This window comes from Vespula vulgaris, chromosome 2 (genome assembly GCF_905475345.1).
Source record: "Vespula vulgaris chromosome 2, iyVesVulg1.1, whole genome shotgun sequence".
In the NCBI taxonomy this organism is placed as follows: domain Eukaryota; kingdom Metazoa; phylum Arthropoda; class Insecta; order Hymenoptera; family Vespidae; genus Vespula; species Vespula vulgaris.
In genome coordinates, this window is record NC_066587.1 from 8,443,712 (window position 1) to 8,457,735 (window position 14,024).

Below are 14,024 nucleotides of genomic sequence, written 5' to 3' on the forward strand. Positions count from 1 at the left end.
TATACGAAGAGGGAAGAAAATTCTGAGATCGATCGATAGAAAGAGAGAGGCGCGAGATGAACGTTCTTGTTGGACGAGTGTAATACCGATCGAAGCGAAAGAATGCTCCCTTCTTCTCCCTCTCTTTCTTTCCGTCACTTTTTTTTAATAGATCGAAATATAAAAAAAAAATATTGACGACCACGACGACAACGACGATGACGATGACGAAGAGAACGAAATCTAAAAGAGAAAGAGAGAGCGGGTGTGTGTGTGGGGGACCAATCCCTATCTCTCTCGCTCTCACTCTCTCGCTCGTTTCCTCGTTCGAGTCTGTTCCAAAGGGGAGTGGTGGGACCGTCGTCGTTCGAAGCGAACAAAGAGGTGTAACGTGGGGGGTATATGGCGTGCTCTTGGGCCCGGGGTCCGTATTGCGAAGGCGAAAGTGTGCCGTGTATATAAGGCCCCGAACCAACGGCAATCAGCATCCAGTTCACTCCTGGACGCACCCAGAACATCGTGAGAGCCAAAATGAGAATCCTGGTACGTCGAGATTATCCGAGAAGCGGTCCTTCGAGAAACGCGAGAGCATAGACCGAATATAACGCGTCAGTGAAAAGAACAAGCAAAAGTTAATTCAGAAAGTATCGGAAACATTCGGGAAAGTGACGATCGATTTGGTGGATTAAAATAATTCGCGAGATAAAGCTAATTCGTTATTTATCGTTAATTTGTTTGTCAATTGTCTCGATCATTCGATCAATCATCCGTTCTGGAAACGATTGTAAATCTCGGTATTTTCGGAAACACCGATCGAGAAGATTCGAACATAATCGAATTTGTCCATATTTTTTAGATCTATTTAGCGGTAGTCGCTCTCATATCCTCGGTCGTTTGGGCCGAGGAAGCCGGAAAAGCGGCGGAAGACAAGAGCGTAGCATCGAAGAAGCAAGAGAAGCGCGGCCTTCTTGGTCTTGGATACGGCTATGGCTACGATGGTGGATACGATGTTGGATCGGCTGGACATGGTGGTGTGGAATTGAGCCATGGATATGGTGGCGGATACAGCGGAGGGTACGATGGCGGATATAGCGGAGGGTACGGTGGCGGATACGGACACGAGCATGTTAAGACCGTGACCGTAGTTAAAAATGTAGCCGTGCCATATCCCGTAGAGAAGCACGTCCCTTATCCGGTGGAGAAGCCAGTACCGGTCCCTGTAAAGGTTCCAGTACCACAACCCTATCCGGTAGAGAAGCACGTGCCTTATCCAGTGAAAGTTCTCGTCAAGGTCCCGGTTCACGTGCCGCAGCCTTACCCTGTCGAGAAGAAGGTTCCCTACCCGGTACACGTTCCCGTAGATAGACCCTACCCCGTCAAGGTCTTGGTTCCGCAACCCTACCCGGTAGAAAAGCAAGTGCATGTTCCTGTAAAGGTCCCAGTACCACAGCCCTACCCCGTTGAGAAGCCCGTTCCTTATCCAGTCAAGGTTCCTGTCCATGTACCAGCACCCTACCCGGTCGAAAAACTCGTACCCTACCCAGTGAAGGTACCTGTCGATCGTCCGGTCCACGTCCCAGTCCCCAAACCTTATCCAGTTCACATTGAGAAGCCTGTACCTTATCCAGTTGAGAAACCAGTGCCCTACCCCGTAAAAGTACCTGTCGATAGGCCCTACCCAGTGACCGTTGAGAAGCCCGTAGCCGTTCCAGTGAAAGTACCTGTACCTCAACCCTATCCGGTAGAAAAGCCAGTACCATATCCGGTGGAGAAGCCTGTACCATATGCGGTCAAGGTACCAGTCGACAGACCGTACCCCGTACATGTCGAAAAACCGGTACCATACCCAGTTGAGAGACCAGTACCGGTTCCTGTAAAGGTACCGGTAGCTGTACCAGTCCATCATGGTGGTTACGAGAGTGGTTATGGTGGTTACGAGGGTGGAAGCGATGGATATCACTATGGTCATCATTAATCGATCAACAGCGTAGCTCCCTCATCGTTAGTGGCTTCTAGGTCGAGGACGATCGACGACGACAACGACGAGGAATCAACCTGATATCCAGCATTTCTCGTAGTATATTACGTATATGATAGGTATGTCGTTGGCGTCGTCATCGTCGTCATCGTCGTTGTGCTGCACTTCGATCGACGTGCACTTGTACCTGGATCCGATATCTCGATGAGAGAGATCCGTTACGAGCTTGTATCGGATTTCGATCGTGTCCTCGAGATCGGTCGCATTAATAAAGAATAAAGAAAAATCCGGAGCCCGCGGCACAGCGACGTGTGCCAAGCTAGAGAGGGAGAAAAAAAGATTAGTTAAGGTGCTCGAGCTTTTTAATGAAACGCGTTCTCTCCCTTATCTTACTTTTATACCGAGATAGCAATGTATGTATTTTTTTTTTTATATAAAATAATATAATTGTGACAGAAAATTATTCATTTTCTCTCATTATTTCCTTCCTACTATATTCCTGTATCTCCTTTCGTTTTATTTTAAGTGGTTCGATGAATATTGAAATATTACAAAACTTATATGAATATGTTGACAAGATGACAAAATTTTATATTTTCTATCGGGGAACGTAACGTTACGTAAGATCAATGCTTGAAATTATTACGTTGCCACACGATAAAAGAGAGCCATTCGAAAAGTGTGTAGAGAGAGAGAGAAGGAAGAGGCCACGATGACGTTACCTTCTTTCACGGTACGTGCAGCTTTCCAATGAAAACTTTCGTCTTTCGAGGAGACTTACACATCGATATGTTCGTACGTAGATATACGCTGAGAGAAGTGGTCCTATCGGTGTCACGAAATTGAGTGAGACATGATGGCTGACCCACTTGATGGCCTCTGCCAAGTTGTTTCCCTTAAAATCGATAAACGATTACCCTCTCACCTCCTTACTCTTTGTGCAGCCATCATTTTTATGCATCTCATAATTTTCTTCACCCTTATTCAGCTTCCGAGAAATGTACTGAGACTATCGACTGCAGACGGTGCGTCTTTCTGACCCACTTTTTACTTGGTATAATAATAGAGATGATACGTTGGAAAGAGTTCTATAATTTACGAGCTTATGTAATAAATCTCATACCGAAAATGAAGATAAGTATAATGGAAGCGATGGAAGCGTAATAATTTCAGTTAACTTCGAACGTATATACGACAAATATCGATGGACTTAAGAAATAAGTGTTTCACGGACGTATAATATAAATTTTTATATATGAATGTAAAATAAACGTGTTTATGTAGAAATATACGTAATTATTATTCCAATCTCGAGCGTTCAATAAAACGTAGGAAGATCGAAGGAAAAATGTCTATCGGTCCTCGCTCCACTTCGCTCAAGAGGAATCAAGACGATTTGATTGCCTTTGCCACTCGATTCACAAGTGACTTGTTCGTAGAAGAGGTGTTATGCAATCCGGCCATTAGCGCACGCGACACCGAGACAGAAAGTAAGTCTTCCCTTCGCTACGAAACGAACGATCCTTCCGTTAGAGGCTAGTTCCTTCCTCTTGTCCTTCTATTTACTTACGATACACAGTTTTTACTTTTACCTGTTTCTCCTTCGTTATTCTTTTGTTCTCTTGTACTTGCTAGTCTATTTTTGTAAAAGTAAAATATTTAAAGATTCATTGAAAATGAATTAGCGTGTAAAATATCGAACGAAACTGTTAATTTTTTATTATACTTCCATCTATCTTTTGTTTGTTATCTTTTACCGACTGATCTACCACGGTGACGACAAGAATCACTTAATGCGTTTTACGTCGGTAAGAAAGTGCTTCTTACTTTTCAACGGACGCTAATTCTCGATTTGGTAATACTGTTTTTCTTATTTAATTGCTAATAAACAAATAAAAACCAAATATTTACATAAATTAAAATTAATGAAAAGAAAAAATATTTCTGAAATTTATCCTAAAAACCGAATATCTACGAAAGAGAACAGAAAAGATATTACTTAAAATATAAAGATAGTGATAAAAATGAAAGCAACTCAAATAGCTAAACATCAAATTTGTGTTCATCGTGGCATGCACTGTGTTTCTTGTTGTATAATGGAAAAAACAATGATATTCCTTGATCCTTTAGCTTGGTTGCTAAATATCCGGCTAGTATGTGTCGAGAATCGACTACAAGATAGATACGATGCGTGAAGTTCGAGATAATATGGTACATCATGATATCTTGGCTTACATTGTTAGAGATAATATTAAACGTGAAGAAAATTACGCCTTTGAGACATCATGCCTACATGTTGAGGTCGAAGAACCGAGTTTCTTCGTGAGAATTAAACGTACGATTTCTTTTTTACGGAAGCTTCTTTAATGTAAAAATAACATTCTATTTTGATTAAACTTTCTTCTATTTTTTGGTTAATTAAAGAAACGAGATTTAAGTAAATAATTATTGTATATAATTATCGTAAATAACTCAGGACAGAGAAGTATTTTGGAATATTATTTTATGCAGAAGATATTATTAGAGTTTGCGTATTTTTAATTTGTTAAAAAAATAAAAATTTTTCAACTCTGTAGAAAACAATATATTTAAAAAAATGCGATAGGGGAAAACATATTATCTACATATTTTAATCTTAAGAAAGTATAGATGCGTTTAACGGCATCGCATGGTACTATACAATTTGACCATTCATAAAATTAAGTCTCATCTTATGATGAGAATCAAGCTTCTCGCGGAATCTAGCCAATTGTCAATACTTCGTGCTCTCACCGTGGCGTGTTCTCCTATCATTCGAAGGCATCGAATTGCCGTGAACGATCATGATCGTGTATGTACCGTGCAGTTAATTACGTCTATAACACCATTAAATGCTCGGGCATGAAACGAGAATTCGCTCAGCGTATCTAAAGAAAATTTGAAACGTATAGTAACGGCGATATTATCTTTTATCTGTTTGTCGAGAAACTATGTGAAATGGTTCGAAGGAATGCAAATGATCTTTTTCATATTGAAAAATATTATCCATGGTTTGGAAAGAAACATGTGCATTTAAAACGGAGATATCTAGAGATAAACTTAGCAGAGGATTGATATTAGTATTAAAAACATATTTTTCTCTATATTCCTCTCTCATTACTTTTGTTATATTTTTCTATTAGTTATTTCATTGATACGACTACACAGAGATATATTCTCTAAACAAGTTTGATAATCGTTAAGACTATGCTACGCCGAGTCGAGAAAACAAAGGTTCGTGAAAAAGAGAGTCTACCAAAAAGAGTAGTCGATAGAAACAGGATATATCATCTACGTATCTCTCGTGCACCACGATCCGGTGCTTTTCTTTGGAGCGACCAAGCTTGTTATCTCCGAGTCTAAGTTTCACTCTTGACAGCTTCCATCAAGAGTACAACGGCTTGAAATCGCGAAAGTAGTTTTACTCCCCTCTTGCAAGATAACTAAGAGCAAGAAGAAGGTGCATGTGCAGCCTCTGGATCAGCGGCAGCGTTGAAGACGTATGGGTATATAACGTAGGAAGATCGCAGAAACGATCTACTTTATTGTTTCTCGTGGCTTAAGATAGCTACATACATCTAAAGAGGAGCAAGGAGACGCGAGAGAAGGACGGAAAGAAGCCTTGAAGAAGTTTTCTCAATGGGTTGTACGGTGCGTTTTTCGAGATTTAAGTGCCAAGACGATTTCCTAATGCGATTGTGAAATTTTGGTGTTTACGGAGGTGACAGAAATCCAATCGTTTATCAATTTGGTTCTTCGACAGAGCCACGCAGCGATAGCCCTGGCGTTTTTCGTAGCTGCTGCTGCGAGTACTCCAGCTCAATCCAATTACCAGAAAAAGATCTATGTCTACGAAGATGTACCCGTTGAAAGGTACGAGCAAAGAGTCATTTATGTTCGACCACAGAGATTCGTAAGCAAGAATAGACGAAATTATCTGGAGGAGAAGGAGAAATTGTCGGAATACAGAGACAATGAATCTACGACACATAATTTTGATTACAAGGATTCTATTGCCCTTCCATGTACGTAAACTTTGTCTTATTCCATATTTATGTTCACAATTTCAAATTGTAATAAATTATTGAAAAGCAAATCATTTATCTCTAGCCGAACAATACGACGATCATAACGAAGAGGATCATAGCGAGGAGAATGGTTATTCGTTGGAGTCACACGTTCCCGAAGAAAACTCACACGAGAGCCATTTTCTGGGACACGACTTAGATGAAAACGTTCACAAGACGATCACAATCATTAAAAAAATCGCCGTACCGTATCCTGTCGAGAAGATTATAAGATATCCTGTGGTAAAAAACATACCATATCCGGTAAAAATACCAGTATCGCAACCCTATGCAGTAGAGAAACAAATCCCTTATCCCGTAAAGATTTATGTAAAGGTTCCCGTGAAAATTCCGAAACCGGTGCCCGTGATAAGGGAGGTACCGTATCCGGTGAAGGTACCGGTTGATCGACCTGTCCCTGTTAAAGTTTATATACCAGAACCCTATCCGGTAGAAAAGAAGATTCATTACGAAGTTAAAATTCCAGTTCCGGATCCCTTTCCAATTGAACGGAAAATACCAATCCCTGTAAAGGTTCCGATACACGTTCCACAACCTTATCCAGTTGAAAAAATCGTGCGTTATCCCGTGAAAATTGAAGTTGAAAAACCAATACCGGTACCAATACCAAAACCGTATCCGGTTCCTGTTAATAAACCAGTTCCATATCCAGTCGAGAAACCAGTTCCAGTTCCGGTGAAGGTCGAGGTTCATAGACCTATTCCAGTACCGGTTGATAAACCAGTACCGGTAAAGGTCAAGGTGCCGGTGCCTGCGCCCTATCCGGTCGAAAAGGAGGTGCCTTATCCGGTGGAAAAGCCAGTAGCTGTGCCAGTGAAGGTACCGGTTGAGCGACCGATCCCAGTTCATGTGACTAAGCATTTGCCTTATTCCATTCCTAAGCTCGTTCCCTATCCCGTTAAAGTCGAGGTACCTGTAGCAGTACACGACGAGGACAACGAACATCAATTAGTCAGATCTGAATATTATAATTCTCACGAAGAAGGATATTCATAAATTATTTTTCATGATTCATGCGATATAACTTCCCTCTTTTATATTTTTTTCATAAAAAAATGGCATTGCTACTTTGTGATATCATGACGTGGACTATCTGAAACTTATAATTATTTTTGTTATTGTAAATAAAAAATCGTGTTAATCGTGTACGATCGTAGAAAGTTAGTTTCTAGAAAGTACTTCTTAAAGAAAAGTTTTTAATTAGTTGTAAATGTAAAATCGTAATTATAAGCTCTTTGACTTGCTTAATGGATTAGTGATGTAGAAGACACAAATGGCGCCATCTTATCGGACCCTATGAAACACTAATGTTTCCTTAGGTAGTGACTAATACCGGTTGTTGGAAAAGAGATTATTTATGTAATTTAAATAAACAAATTATAAAAAAATTTGTGTAATTTCTTTTTTATGAATCCTATCCTATATAAATAATATCCTATCGTTTTTTTTTTATTTCAGTCTCTATTTTTTATATACATTTTTAAATAGAGCAATGATGAATTAGTTATCTGCAGGCGGTAACCAAACTTTTAGTTCTAGTCACATTTACTTTAATCTCACATAGCATGGCGTTAATTTCGAGAAATTTCTCCATCTATCAGTTTCGAGAACCTACGATTACTTGCATATCATTCTTTTTAATAAAACGCATTAAAAACAAAGAGTTCGTTTATCATATCATTAATTATGATACACCTCGATGGCTTCAGTAAGATACATCAAATTTAAGCGGAAGGAAAGTACGGTAAGCTAGGAAGCAGTAAATAGCGTTTTATCGAAGTTCATTACAAGAGACATTGTAATTATTATCATTAGTTAATTCTAGAAAGGAACAACATTTTAACGCGTATTTCTCACTCTTTTTTATAAAGTCGAGAAGATCTTAAAGAGGTAACGCGACACACAGAGACGATTAAGAGATATTACCGGATTAGTCGAGCGAGAAAGTTATACGCGAGTTTGTAAAGGCATAACGAATAGAACTTTTACACCGGTTTCGGTTTCACTGCACTTGATACATGAGAATCTGCAGAATGCCTTAATGAATATTATACAGAAGGCGAAAGCGCTAGTTTTGTAATTTCATCGAACAAAAGGTGCGATAGCCGTGAAACGAATCAATGAGGAAATGATTTATAAAATATTTTCTTTTTTTCAAAAGAAAAAATTAGAAAGAGAATAGAAAAATAAATGATAATAATATTCGTTAAGAAAAATAGATAGTATTTTTATTTAAACCGGACGTTCTTCACTAAAATGTACGATCCATTTTACGACAACTCATAGAAAGTATTCGTATACTTTTATCGTTAGCCAGGATTATTATTACTTTTAAGAAGTCGTCATAAAACTACAAAATATTGAGGAACGACGTATACAAATGTTATATATCTCTTCCTTACGCATTAAACGCGTAATACGATTTTGTTCGATCCTATCTAAAATTACAGTTTTCCATTAATAGTTCGGTAACACCAATTTATCGCACGTAGCTAATTCTTTCCTGGATCCATGCTTCTAGTTAATTGCTCGAGGAAATTGGTAGAGAGAATTTCGAATACTTTCAAAGACCCGTTACCCTTCGTCGCTTGGGAGGTAACGTTGCGAGTATTAAAGTCCCATGAAAAAACAATGATGACCATTTAGGCGTGGATAATTGTCATGAACACGAGCTTGTACGGACTATAAAGGTCCAGCAGGTTTAACCGGGGAAAGTGGTTCACGGTGTATAAATAATAGTCCGATAGCACACCATTTGGTTTCAGTTTACATTGATCTCTAGTATCGATTCGATTCATTTCATCATGAGTCATCTGGTACATTCATTTCTATATGAATTTTTTAAACATTTATCTTATTCACAGTAATTAATTAACGAAACGCTATTATACAGGAACAAATTCTGATCGCCTTCTTATGTCTTGGAATCGCCCTAACATCTTCGGCTAGTCGAAAAGAAGATCTCGAGAGGGCAGCAGAACTAGCGGTAGAGAAAGCTGCTGAAAGGGCGGCTGAAAGGGCAGTAGAGAAAGCATTAGAAAGTGGGAACACGACTACGGAATCGAAAACAGTTCGAGAATCGTATTCGAGCATTAGAAAAGGTGGAAGTCGAGAGAGGGCTAGTAACGAATATTCGGGTATTCGATATACCGATTTAGGAGACGACGAAGATACAGAATCCGATACAGAAACTGACACTGATGACTGGACTTATTCCAGAAGTAGCTGGGTCGGAAGACAGGAGCCTTGGAAAAGAAGCTTCGGAAACGATTGGATAGGCGATCATCAACATGGAAAAGTCAAAACGATCACGGTAGAAAAGAAGATACCGGTACCAGTGACGGTAGAAAAGAAAATTCCATTTACAGTTTACAAGCACGTGCCCTACGAAGTGAAGGTTCCTGTACTTCAACCCTATACCGTTGAGAAAAAGGTACCCTATCCCGTGAAAGTGTTCGTGAATATGCCCGTAGAGGTACCGGAACCGTATCACGTAGAGAAGCAGGTGCCTTACGAGGTGAAGGTCGAAAGACCCGTGCCGTACAAGGTCGAGGTGCCGGTACCACAACCATATACCGTCGAGAGAAAAATACCGGTGGAGGTGAAGGTACCGGTGCCACAGCCGTATACGGTAGACAAGACCGTGCCGTACGAAGTAAAAGTACCTGTAAAAGTACCAACACCTTATGAGGTCGAAAAAAAGGTTGCTGTTCCAGTCAAGGTCACCGTAAATCGACTCTACCCCGTTCCAGTACCCAGACCCTATCCCGTCGAAGTTGAAAGACCTTACCCCGTTGAAATAGCTAAACCTTATCCCGTTAAAATCAAAGTTCCGGTAAATGCACCCTATCCCGTACCAGTGGAGAGACCTGTACCAATACCGATCAAAGTACCACAACCTAAACCCTATACCGTTGAAAAGCCTGTACCCGTGGAAGTATCCAAACCATATCCAATACCGATTAAAGTCCCTGTGGATAAGCCTTACAAGGTTTACGATGAAGCACGCGTACCTGTACCTGTCCCAAAACCTTTCCCTTATTGGGTCCAAGTACCGCGGCCAGTTAAATTAGGTTGGCAAAGAAATGGATACCATCCTGCAGAAGTTTTCGCGAGCAGGAACAATTCAACGGATAATAAAAAAACGAACGATGCTCCTGATAATTCGAATATATCCATGCAAAGTTGATAAATTGTAAGTAGTTTGATGAATTTATCGAATAATTTATTATTTTTTAGTGTTAAGCTACGTAGATTTTTGTATTCTCTTACATGCTCTTACAATAGATTTAAGATAGATCGAAAAGACTAACGTGCTTTGTTAGAAACGACGCACGTATATTTTCCGTTGGCGCTTTATACTCGTATCGAATAAAGATGCAATATTTCGTTAAAAGTGTAAGTTTTTTTCTGTGCGATATACCTTCTCCAGTAAGTAATTCTTACACATTTGATTTAGGTCGACATGTAGGAAGTAATAAAGCGAATTTTGTTCTTGTTTCTTCATGAAAAAAAAGTCGTGTTATGATAAATGAGAAAATTACTTGAATAAAATTAGTTTCTTTCTACATTTCCTCAAACCATTTACGGAATATCAAAATTATTCTACCATCGTAAGTTAATGATAAATGAAAATGCGTTTACATTTACAAATTTATGATAAGAATAAATGAGCGATCACGAACAACCAGAATATGTCTATCACGAATTACATCGGACTATAAAAGATAGCTCTCGATCTCGCTTGGCATCACCCAACTTTTCCCCTACCCCTTCCCCCGCTACTCCTTATATTTATCCTTGCATTTACTTCCTAGGACTCTCTCTTTCGTATCAAAGTTGAGTTCCTCATTTCGGTTGAGAAGAGCCGTGCTGTTGCGAATGCTTAAATGCGAGTGTGCCGCGTCACGAGGCAGTTGGGAGATAAGAGTAGGAGATCAGAGTAGGGAGACGAGAAAGAAGAGATTGAGGAATGGGAAGGGGAAGCAGAAAAAGAGAGGAAAGGGAAAGAGAGACACTTCTACCGAAGAGCATGTATGTATATACGAGAAACTTGGAACGGATCAAAAATGTAGAATAGAAAAGAGAGATGTCTAAATGTCCTACAGGTTGCTCGGAGAATACATTATAACATTTAAACGTAGTTGTCTAGTTTAATATACTAGAAATAGTTAGGATCGTTAAATCAATTATACTTCACCTATAATTTAGAAAATTAGTTAGGTGATAGCTCCGTGACGGTTAGAATGGAATAAATCATCCATGGTTGTCTAATACGACATTACAATTTTGAACATGATAGAAATGATTTAGGTGGTTAAATTAGTTATGTACTAATGCAAAAAATTAAAGAATCAATTAGGAGGTGGTTGTTGCGTTCCGAGTAAAATGCGAGTGGCTTCCTAGATATCATTTACGCAACGTTCGATAGATCGCTCGAAAGGGAAGTAAAACGAGAATGGAAACGCACCAAGGCGCGTTACGGAATCATCGTCGCGTGCATTTAAGATTTAGAAAAATGCCTACGCGTCTACGTGAACGTCTACGAAGTGCAACAGAATGTTCGCGGTATAACAGACGTGGTGTGTTTCACTTTTCCGCAAGCGTGCAGAGGGGCTCCCCATTTTATGTCGGGGGAAAGCGGTCTATAAAGACGGTGTTACTTTCGGGGGAAGTATTCAGTAAACTCTGGACATTGGCCGGGCCGCGCGAGAACCGAGAATCATGAGAATTTGGGTGAGTTTTCGATATCTTACGTTTTCTTTAATCGATCGATAGTTACGACCTATTTTTTCCTTGATATTTCGTTATTCCTGAGAACGAAGAAAACTAATTTCTAATCGATTTATCGCAGCACATTATATTTTTTCTTGGTCTTCTGACTCTGGTGATTTGCAAGGAGAATGAGAAAAATATTGTCGAAAATAAAGACGCCGAAGCTGAGAATAAGGCCAACAGTGCTTATACCGAGAAACGACAAGACAAACGTGGACTCAGTCATTTAGAGGGTGGTTATGGGGGCCATGACGGCGGCTATGGTGGTGGCGATTATGGTGGTGGCGAAATCTCTTCGTCGGGTGGAGATGGAGGTGGATACGAAGGTGGATACGGAGGTGATGACGGTGGCAAGGTTAAACAAATAACTATTGTGAAAAACGTCAAGGTTCCTTATCCAGTCGAGAAGAAAGTACACTACCCGGTTGAGAAAGAAGTTCCATATCCGGTAAAAGTACCGGTACCGCAACCATATCCGGTCGAAAAGAAGATACCTGTACCTGTGAAGGTTCTTGTGAAGGTGCCCGTTCATATACCACAACCGTATCCAGTTGAAAAGAAGGTGCCCTATCCCGTGCACGTACCGGTCGAAAGGCCAGTACCTTACAAAGTTTATGTACCACAACCGTATCCGGTCGAAAAAAAGATACCGTATCCGGTAAAGGTACCAGTGCCACAACCATTCCCGGTTGAAAAGCCAGTACCATATACGGTAAAGGTACCAGTCCACGTACCAGCGCCCTTCCCAGTGGATAAACCAGTCCCGTATCCGGTCGAAGTCCCAGTCGAGAGGCCCTACCCCGTACACGTACCGAAACCATATCCGGTAGCCGTGGAAAAACCTGTACCGGTACCAGTAGAAAAACCGGTACCTTATCCTTTCAAGGTTCACGTGGAAAAGCCTGTACCCTATCCAGTCGAAAAACCAGTACCTGTTCACGTTAAAGTACCAGTACCAGCGCCCTATCCTGTAGAAAAACCTGTACCGGTGCCAGTCGAGAAGCCCGTGCCTTACCCCGTTAAAGTACCAGTCGAACGACCAGTTCCCGTTCACGTATCTAAACCGGTTCCTGTGCCAGTAGAAAAACCAGTACCGGTTCCCGTGAAAGTACCAGTTCCGGTACCTGTACATCATCATGAATCATCCGGTGGTTCTTTCGAGGGTGACTATGGGTCCAGTTACGGTGAACATTCCTTCTGAGAGCTTTTGTTTTTTTCAGATGGATAAATTATATTTTTTATTCAACTATTTCTTTTGACGATGGCGGATCGCCGACGAACGATCGTCTTCTCGTGAGAAATCTTTGAGAAGGTTGCTCTCGAGAATACGTTCAAACTTTTTCTTGCTCGAGCAACAATGGCCGATGATGTTTATTCGTCGAGTCTTTCTTTTTTTTTTCTTTTGTATTGTATTAAGAAAAGAATGCGAATGACAATTGTATTCTTTTCACAAATGGCACCTATATTTTTGGTAGATGTAACCGACGATGTCACTTTAATTTCTAAGGAATAATATAACACGTCATTTGACACAGTCACACTTGATGAGCGCACTACGTGGAAACGTTTTTATATTTTTCATAACGGCGTCTTTTGTATCATCTTTTTCACTTTTTTTGAATAAAACCAAAGAGAAAAGGAGAATGTCTTTTAATGATCTATTCATTATGTAATCGCAATTACTATCCTATTATATCCTTCACGCTCGATTGTCAGTAAAAGTAGACAATTTGATTTGGCGTAATATTCTAGAAATCTTTACATCAAATGTAAGTTACTATTTGCCTAATTAAATGTTCCTAATTAACGTTCAACGATTAACATGGTAAAAAACTTTCATAGAATTAGTAAGGCGGAGGATAGCGATCTAATTCAATATTCTTTGGCAGGGATGAACTTTATATCCCGTTTCCACAATAAATTAACGGTAATGATAGCCGATCGAAATTTATCGTAGCTCGTACATCAGATGTAGGTTTTAAGTGCGCGGAGAAAGGCACGTATTTATCGTAACGCTGTTGATCGGTGTTCTGGTGAAAACGAGGCACAAAGGAAAACATATATCTATCGAAAGTGAAATCATTCGCTTTCAGATCTTAATACTCTTCAGGTAGGTACGTGCATCGTAGATGTCATAGCGTACAAATCACATAATAGTGTCATTAAAAATAAAAGTATGAATGTCA

General features: G+C 39.9%; 4 protein-coding genes and 1 long non-coding RNA gene across 7 annotated transcripts in view; 3 read left to right on the forward strand and 2 right to left on the reverse strand.

Moving 5' to 3' along the window:
- LOC127072993 (angiotensin-converting enzyme) overlaps positions 1–14,024 on the reverse strand; it is a 32,597-nt gene that overhangs the window by 12,071 nt on the left and 6,502 nt on the right. The window lies entirely within an intron of this gene.
- On the forward strand, positions 399–2,420 carry LOC127073002 (uncharacterized). The gene is made up of 2 exons (XM_051013973.1): positions 399–522; positions 836–2,420. Exons 1-2 carry the CDS (start codon positions 511–513, stop codon positions 1,952–1,954), a joined length of 1,131 nt encoding a protein of 376 aa, XP_050869930.1. The 5' UTR covers positions 399–510; the 3' UTR covers positions 1,955–2,420.
- Positions 2,333–3,446, reverse strand: LOC127073018 (uncharacterized). The gene is made up of 2 exons (XR_007785646.1): positions 2,936–3,446; positions 2,333–2,852 (listed from the first exon to the last, which is right to left on the reverse strand). It is a non-coding gene; the product is annotated as an uncharacterized LOC127073018 (long non-coding RNA).
- On the forward strand, positions 5,874–10,252 carry LOC127073102 (titin-like; the record flags this gene model as incomplete). Its single annotated transcript, XM_051014184.1, has 3 exons — positions 5,874–6,000; positions 6,086–7,056; positions 8,957–10,252. Coding segments are annotated over 3 exons (2,394 nt in total), but the record flags the coding sequence as incomplete, so codon positions are not given.
- On the forward strand, positions 11,788–13,039 carry LOC127061937 (uncharacterized). Its single transcript, XM_050989458.1, has 2 exons — positions 11,788–11,799; positions 11,918–13,039. Exons 1-2 carry the CDS (start codon positions 11,788–11,790, stop codon positions 13,037–13,039), a joined length of 1,134 nt encoding a protein of 377 aa, XP_050845415.1.